The sequence below is a fragment of the Saccopteryx bilineata genome, chromosome 5 (assembly GCF_036850765.1).
Source record: "Saccopteryx bilineata isolate mSacBil1 chromosome 5, mSacBil1_pri_phased_curated, whole genome shotgun sequence".
NCBI classification, from domain to species: domain Eukaryota; kingdom Metazoa; phylum Chordata; class Mammalia; order Chiroptera; family Emballonuridae; genus Saccopteryx; species Saccopteryx bilineata.
Window position 1 is genome coordinate 249,176,290 of NC_089494.1, and position 8,979 is coordinate 249,185,268.

An 8,979-nucleotide genomic window follows, 5' to 3' on the forward strand; every position below is an offset into this window, starting at 1 on the left:
GTAGCAGCCTGAACTAAGACAACTCCCCTGGTCCATAGACTCTCCCAATCTTCTGAACAACTACCTCACATATTCTCCTCAAATTCCCAATGCCTCCTCTCTCTCAGCAGATGATCTAGCTTCCTATTTCACTATGAAAAGAGAAGCAACCAGAAAAAGCTATCATTAACTCTCAGCACTGCCTCTACCTACCCACTATATCAGGGGTCTCCAAACTTTTTACACAGGGGGCCAGTTCACTGTCCCTCAGACTGTTGGAGGGCCGGACTATTAAAAAAAAAAACTATGAACAAATCCCTATGCGTACTGCACATATCTTATTTTAAAGTAAAAAACAAAATGGGAACAAATACAATATTTAAAATAAAGAACAAGTAAATTTAAATCAACAAACTGATCAGTATTTCAATGGGAACTATGGGCCCGCTTTTGGCTAATGAGATGGTCAATGTCCAGTTCCATATTTGTCATTGCTAGCCGTAACAAGTGATGTGACGTGCTTCCAGAGCTGTGACGCGAGCGTCCCACGTTACCGGAAGTAGTACTGTACCTGACGTCACGCTTTGCGGCGCTGCCACATACAGTACTCCAGGAACACAGGATGCGGATGCTGACCACCTCTGAAAGAGGTGCCTCCTCTCACTGACCACCAATGAAAGAGGTGGCCCTTCTGGAAGTACAGCAGGGGCCGGATAAATGGCCTCAGGGGACCGCATGCGGCCCGCGGGCCGTAGTTTGGGGACCCCTGCACTATATAATAGATGAACCGCCCAAGCTCTAAGATCAACTCTTCCACTTTGTATATCTTAGTGACTGCTTCAGGACATTTCTTCAGTAAGTCATCCCTGCATCAAAATTTCCCTCTTTACTGATCATTTCTCTCACCCACCACATCCAATCCATCAGCAAGTTGTGTGGCTTTTGCCTTAGGTTATCACAAGTCTCCTGACTGGTCTCCCTTTTCCACTCATGCCCTCTACACTCAACAGAGAAGCTATAGCCATCCTTTAAAGTAAATCAGATCATCTCTCTCCTTTGTCACACTAAGAAAAAGTCCACATCCTTAGAATGACCCCAATACCCTACCCAGTCTCCCCCAACTTCCACTTTTAATTTTCTGCTTAGCACTTACTACTTACCCTATAACTTATTTCTTTTGTGAGCTCCAAGAAAACAAGGATTTCTTTCACGTTGTATGCCCAGAATTTTTAAAATTCTTGGAACATAATAGGCACTCAATAAACACTTGCAGAATGAATTAATAATCATTTAAAGTGGTAGACAAGCCAAAAATTACTTTGGAAGGCATTTAAATGCTATTATATGCATTTTACAAAAATTCAAAACATAAACTTTCCTTAATTTAAAATTTGCCTTAATTCAGACAGAAATAAAGCTGTTATTTACTAATTTTTAAACATTTGTGCTAAGAAAAATACTACAAAAAGGCCCATTGGGCATATATAACCTACTTTAAAAAATAAATAATCCAAGTATTTCAGTCTTTTTTCTTTTTCTTTTTCTTTTTTTTTTTTCATTTTTCTGAAGCTGGAAACAGGGAGAGACAGTCAGACAGACTCCCGCATGTGCCCAACCGGGAACCATCCGGCACGCCCACCAGGGGCGACGCTCTGCCCACCAGGGGGCGATGCTCTGCCCATCCTGGGCGTAGCCATGTTGCTACTAGAGCCACTCTAGCGCCTGAGGCAGAGGCCACAGAGCCATCCCCAGCGCCCGGGCCATCTTTGCTCCAATGGAGCCTTGGCTGCGGGAGGGGAAGAGAGAGACAGAGAGGAAAGCACGGCGGAGGGGTGGAGAAGCAAATGGGCGCTTCTCCTGTGTGCCCTGGCCGGGAATCGAACCCGGGTCCTCCTCCGCATGCTAGGCCAACGCTCTACCGCCAAGCCAACCGGCCAGGGCCGTATTTCAGTCTTGACTATATAATTGATATGCTAATTCCAAATCATTCTCATCTACCCTGTGGAAATCTTTAAGGATGAAAGGAAGATTGTCTTGACCTGTAGTGGCGCAGTGGGATAAAGCGTCAACCTGGAACACTGAGGTTGCCGGTTTGAAACCTTGGGCTTGCCTGGTCAAGGCACATATGGGAGTTGATGCTTCCTGCTCCTCCCCCTTCTCTCTCTCTCTCCCCTCTCTCTAAAAAATCAATAAATAAAATATTTTTTAAAAAAAGAATGAAATGAAGATTGTCTTTATTTTTCTCTGGGTATCCCTAGTACCTGGAAGAGGGTAGTATATAATACTGCATTGAATAAATGTATTATTATAGATGCCTGAGTGTGCCAGTCAGCATTATCATTAGTTGAATGAGAGTTCTTCTAGGTCAGGCCTCTGAACAAGAAAGAATTTGAAAACCTTGCTCCCAATACTGGTAGATGTTCCACAGTACATCACTAGCGGGTGGTCTTTGGGTCAATGTTTAAACACTTTCAATGAGATAATTCCTTTTCTTATGCTCCTATTGTTTTCCTGAAAACATATAAACTTCTCCCTTTACTTCCAGAAAGTAAGTTTCCTACAGTTTCACCCAATGCCCTAGACATGGCATCTGGAGCAAAACAAAAGTCTACCTGCTCCTTTCATCCCAGGGATAGCCCTTCTGATAGTTGAAGATCAATTCATGTTCCCCCAAGTCCATTCTCTCTTTCCACATGGAAGTGTTTAAAGGCTTTTCGGCATCTGAGTTGCCCTCCTGTTTTATACCTGTTTTTCCAATGTGCCTCCTTAAAATATGTTCTCTAGAATTAAGCATCCTTTTGCAAAGAATAGAGACATCTCTTAGTCTTGACACTATATCAGAAAAAGAAGCCCTCTACTATTTCATTAGTTGTTTAGGCGTCCTGTCATACTTCTAATTCATACTGAAATGGTTAGACTCTTAAGGCTACTTTTGGTCTCTCCCATCCTATATTTCAGCAGTTCTTTTGGAAACTATGTGAGGGCTTTGACACTATTACTATTAAATGTTATCAAATTGCTCTATGGGTTAAGCTTTATGAGTTTTCATAGCACCTGCCTTTGCTGCTCTCATGGAGCCCACGATCATACTCTGAATATTTAATTCAGTTTCAACCAATCAGAACAGAACCATTCCCAGAAAATCAGCCAACATATTCCCAATCCCTTTAATTTGTCCCTTACTGAGTAACTTTTTTGGGTGAGATAATCTCCCTCCATGAAAACAAGCACTCTTTGAGATGGTCAAAATTTACCATCACAAGAAAGGCACTTGAAAGACAACTGGTCCTATCTAATTACTGCCAGGAGAAGAGGCCACATAACTATTCTAAGGTCAAAGTAATTTTAAGATAATTTTTCTCTTACTGAGACTCATAACTCACATTCTACAACTTTCTTCATCCTAGTTACTTAAATGTACTTTGTCAATGAGTTTAACTTGGAGGACACCCTCAAGTTATGCTGCTTTAAGCTACATGTGCTATGGAGATTTGGCTTGAAAGTTTGTCATTGTTTGGTTTGATTTTTAATAGCTGAGGACATGGTTAGCTACCTTTTCTTCAATTTTCTTATCAGTTAAAATTACTACCACCCCTTTTAAGGAATAAACCATTAGCTTTTGTCTCTATATCAAAGAATATGCAGATTTTCTAGAAGAATCTCAATTCCGCTTCTGTGTACCCTTTGGGTCTCCTCTAAGAAGACGCAGTGACCTTCTAGTCAAGTTCCAGTCCCATTCAAGCTTCTCACTTTTTACTAGACGTTCAGCCCACCCGCTGAGTCTGAAGCTTTGCTTCTGGCATTCCCATGTATATACCAAGCTTCCTTTCCATGGCTAATTCTTATTCATCCGTTTACTCCATCTCATCACCTGCAGTGCCATACAAAATGATCTAAGTTCCGGGAGCGCAGACCTTTGTTTTGTTCTTTGATGTACCCCAAGTGCCTAAAACAGTGCTGGGCACATGGCATACCTTCAAATATCTTGACCTAACTATCTCCTTAACCACACTTAAGTGTTATTACTGGCCCTTTAGTTGAAATTGAAAATGGAATAAGAGAATCCATTGTATAACCTTTTATAGATTTGTTTGTTTGTTTACATGTTTTATGTGAGAGGAGAGGAGATATACACCCTGACCGTGATCCACCCAGCAACCCTGTCTGGAGCTGATTCTAGAGTACCGAGCTATTTTTAGCACCTGAGGTTGCTGCTGGACCCAACCGAGCTTCCTCAGCATCTGATGCCAGATTTGAACCAACTGAGCCACTCGCTACAGGAGGGGAAGAGGGAGAAAGGGGAAGAGGCAGGAAAAGAGAAGCAGATGGTTGCTTCTCCTGTGTGCTCTGACCAGGAATCAAATCTGAGATGTCCATACACTGGGCCAGCACCCTATCCACTGAGCTACTGGTCAGGGCCTATAGTTAGTTTTATGGTGGTATGCATGCTAACTTATCAAGTTATCATATAAATCAATCAATCAAATGAATTCTTCCTCACTTAAGGGTTGAAATTATCTTACCCACTAACCTGAATATTTTCTTAAAAAAAAAAACAACAAAAACAGTAGCTGGCTCACAAGTTTGTCAACCTAAACTCTGCCTCAGTGCTATTCATCCTTTAGGTCTCAAATTGGATGCCACTTCTCAGCTAGGTCTTCCCTAGTTCCTAAAAACCTAGGGCATAGCTCAATAGAATCCTCAGTTTGCCCCATCCAAGCACTTATTTCATCAGTTAGAAATGTTTGTTTTAATTGACTGAACCACCATTAGGCTATAAAGCTATGTGGACAATGACTGAATTTCCATTTGATACATGGTCACCACTGTTTCCCCAAAGCCTCTCTCTCTACTGGTTACCCAGTAGGCACTAAAACATTTCACGAATGCTGTATCTCTGCAAAAAATAAAAAATAGGTATATTATAATTACTGGAATAATCTCTAACACACTGCTGCTTACTACATACTTTCAAAAACTTAGTTATGGGGAATTTTTAAGACACACAGAACATCTACTCTTCTAATACCTTCCTCTAAGTAAGCCAGATTATCAGCATCTTGAATCTATATCCAGCAGTACTGATATACCACCCATTAGAATTACTTGTACTGAAACAGGCTTCAGTGAAGTTATAAGAAATACTACAAAATCAATCACTTTTATTGCACAGGTATTATTCAACATATAGTCTCTTCTCCAAGAGAATACATGATAGGTTATCATTTGTCAGTTCTGTTTTGGTTCAAATAATAGTTTGTTTTAACTTTATGGACACAGTAATTATGTTTCTCTCAAATTGGCTACTCAGCAGTATTTAAATCGAATTTGTGAGCTGCCTGCATCCAGTGTCTGATGTGCATTTTGTGCACTTACTCCAGCCTCCACCTAGTGTATTTTATTATTCTATTTCCCATTCTTATCTTTCCTCCATACTTTTAAATGATTTTACTTTGTTCCTATTTATAAGCCACAATGATTCACTAAATAGCTTATAAATACACACTTCCTTACAGGGGTCCCCAAACATTTTACATAGGGGGCCAGTTCACTGTCCCACAGACCGTTGGAGGGCCACCACATACAGTGCTCCTCTCACTGACCACCAATGAAAGAGGTGCCCCTTCCAGAAGTGCAGCAGGAGGCTGGATAAATGGCCTCAGGGGGCCGCATGCAGGCCATGGGGCCGTAGTTTGGGGATGCCTGCGAGTAGTTCTTTGTGAATTCTAACACTGTTCTCTAATTGTTAGGCTCTCTAACAAAATTGGAAAGTGCACCTGGTTCGTATTAATTGGGATCTTGGAGAAGTCACTTCACCTCTGTGCTTCCTAAAAATGAGAATAAAAAATAGCACTCACTTCACAGGGTTGGTTATAGTTTGAACATAGAGCTATATATACCCTGCACGTATGGTTATATAGGTATTAGACACTGCCATCTTGATTACTCTCTAATTCACTGATTAAAATGACAGAACAAAGAATGCCACTGATCCTTCTACTTTGCATTGCTCCAACAAAACTATGGTTTATGCTGATTCTAGACTTTGTCAAATGCCTTGTTAAACATCAGAGACATATGACATTCTTCCACCGGCTAAAGTACATAAATTACATAAACAGAAGTCATAAATTATGTTAATATTAATCTAAAGGCAAGAATTTCTTGGAACAGAGAAGTGGGTTTCTGGAAATTAGATGGTAAAGGACAAAGGAGGTTAGTGTACTCACTGAAAAATAACTAAACTTAAAAATCTAGTTAAATTACTGAATTATAAACTTTTTAGGAGACCGGTTTAAACTTTGTAAAGTAACATTTACAATTCAAAACTATTTTTATTTAAATGCATTAAAATCAGACCTCCATACAAACAACCAAAAGTAACAATTATTTTATAATACTTGGGGATCCCCAGCAAAATAGAAAAAGTGCCGGACATGAAGAACAAGGCTCAGTCCTGGCTTTACCACTTCCTGGATACTTAACTTTGGCTGACCTCTGAGGTTCTGTAACTATAGTACTAGTCATTATACTTTTATTCTTTTTCAATCCTTACAACAGGGATGGGGGTGGGTAACTAACTTGCTGTGCTGTTATGAGAATTAGTAAAATAGATGAAAAAACCCTAAACTTAAACCATATACTGTAATAACAGTTATTATGAGTTTAAAAGGTAGGAATTCTCTTCAATAATCCATTTGTATTCTGAGAACCATATCCCCATTTTTACTGTTTCTAGCTTTTTTTGTTTTAAAATCTCACTTTCACAGAATAAACACACTTTCAAGGTTTTAGGCTCTTTTAAAATATAGCTACACAGGTAACTTTGGGGTAGGAAAAGGCTAGGTAGCCACAGGGGTCTTAGTTATTTCACAGACTGGACTCTAGGTGATATGTATCCAAAGTATCAATGTAGCTGGTGAATGTGGGTCCACTTGTGATCTGGTTTTAACTTCATGTTTGTTTGTGCTGTTAAATGTTGCAATGTCAATGCATCCACTAGCTAACATTATAATGGTAGCAACCTGCATGACTGATGGGTTTGCTAAAGCTTTATCCATGAAACACTTAATTGGAAAGTTTGCTGCCTTTCCTTAGGTCTCTCTGATTATTGTAGACATGTCTGACTCAAAGTTCAATACAACCTGAATAACCTATTCTCTTTAAAATTCTTTAAAATGTAGAAGGCCCATTAGTGTACTAATAGTAGCAGCACAGGTAAAATTTCACCACTCCAGAGAAAATAAGCAGTATTAATGAAAACTCCATTTTCTGTGACTTTCTGTGGTTTTTTTTTTTTAAGCTGTCATGTATGGAGCGATACTTCAGACATAGTGCACACACTTCATTTAAATCATCCTAACAACTTGCAAGTAGGTGTTCTCACAATTTAACAAACGAGACTGTCTCATCTCTAGCTAGGACTCTTACAAGTCTACTGTATTTTACTATCGAACTAGCCTAACTCGACTTGACATGCCAAAAAACTCAACTTTGTGAACAAATATTCATGCCTGCGGTAGCATGCCAAAATTTTGCTAACTTTCAACATCATTTAATTTTCCCTCTCTTTCACCTGAGGCTATCAGTCCGCTCATTAATGCAAAAAATTTTTTCTTTTCTTTTTAAGATAAAACATAGAAATGACTCAAGAAAAATTACATTGCAGAAGAGATAGCAGGTAGAGAACTTCAACTGCCTCTGCCCCCTCTGGCCAACGTCACAATAACAATTGAAGAGCAAAAAGTTTTTGAAGCATGTCCCAGGGGCAACTGGATATTCTTGCTGTACATCTTGCACATTCACCACTCGGGGCACTTTCTTGACAGTTTAGGGTTCTTAACCCAAAACTCACGTCCGAACTTAAGTAAACAACTTGCGTCATTTTACAGGGTCAAAAGTTTTCAGTGTCAGGTTTTGAAAGTCTAGGCTTGCTCCTAGCGAGGCCTGAGGGATCAGAGTTTAATGACAACCACAGGCCTGAGGTGAAGGAGCCTGCAGCCCCCGGAAAAGGTGCAGGAAAGGCGGGAGCAGGGGAGAAAGGCAGGGGGTGTCCGAGGTTCGGGCAGGAGCCGCCGCCGGCCTGCGCTGCGGACCGGGTGCCCCTCCTGGCCCAGGACCAGGGCCGGTGCGGGACAGGGGACAGGGGACAGGGGACAGGGGACAGGGGACGGAGCCCGGGCGGGGCAGGGACCCGGGGGGCGGGGGGATCGGGAATGGGGGGCTGAGCGGCGGCACCGGCGGCAGGCGCTCTGGGCGGGCCGCGGGGACGAGGGAAGAGCCGGGTCGCACCTGAACCCACGGGGCGGTTCCAGTCCGGGTCGGTGGCGGGGGTCCGCGGGATCCCCACGCCCCGGGAGGAGGAGCCGAGCGAGTTCTTGAGCCGGAGCAGCAGTTCCTGGTCGTCGGTCTCGCCAGACGAGGAGGCGATCTCCTCCCGGGCAGCCTCCACCATCCTCACGGCGGTCCCCGGGGCGCCCTTCCGCGGCGGGGCCCAGGCGACCCGCGGCAGCAGCGGCTCCCGCTCCTCGTCGTCCTCCTCGTCCGGGCTCTGGCCGCCCGCCGGTCCCCGCCGCCCGGGCTCGGACGGCTCCGCCATCGCCTCCCCCTGCGCTGTCCGCGCTGAGACCGCTCAGAGAGCCGAGGTGCCCAGGTCTGGCCTCGGCATCCCGGAGGAGTCCGCGTCGCTGGGTCGGTCGGCGGCCACCTCACTGGCGTGCGGCCGCGCTCCGTTCCCGCCCAGCGGTCGCCCCGCCCCGCCCCCGGCCGGGGCCCACCTCGCACCGTCGGGCGCCTGCGCGGAAGAGCCGGGGCGTGGGTGGGCGGGGCGCGGCGCAGAGCCGCCACCTGCCTCTGAGCGTCGGGGAGGACGCGTGGGGAGGCTTGGTGTCGCTCGTCGTGGAGCCCTGCGGTGGGCGTTGTTATTCCCGCCGCGTGCTCCTCTGCTCCTCTCCAACCTCTGCCGGCCTCTTTCTTCACTGAAGGTTTCTCTCGTCGAGC

General features: G+C 43.9%; 1 protein-coding gene across 1 annotated transcript in view; it reads right to left on the reverse strand.

Moving 5' to 3' along the window:
* Window positions 1-8,742, reverse strand: part of PI4K2B (phosphatidylinositol 4-kinase type 2 beta) — a 30,308-nt gene extending 21,566 nt beyond the window's left edge. The window contains exon 1 of the mRNA XM_066279493.1: window positions 8,272-8,742. Within this exon, the coding sequence (XP_066135590.1) occupies window positions 8,272-8,578 (307 nt within the window). The 5' untranslated portion in view covers window positions 8,579-8,742. The remainder of the gene's footprint in view (window positions 1-8,271) is intronic.
* Between the last annotated feature and the right edge of the window lie 237 nt (window positions 8,743-8,979).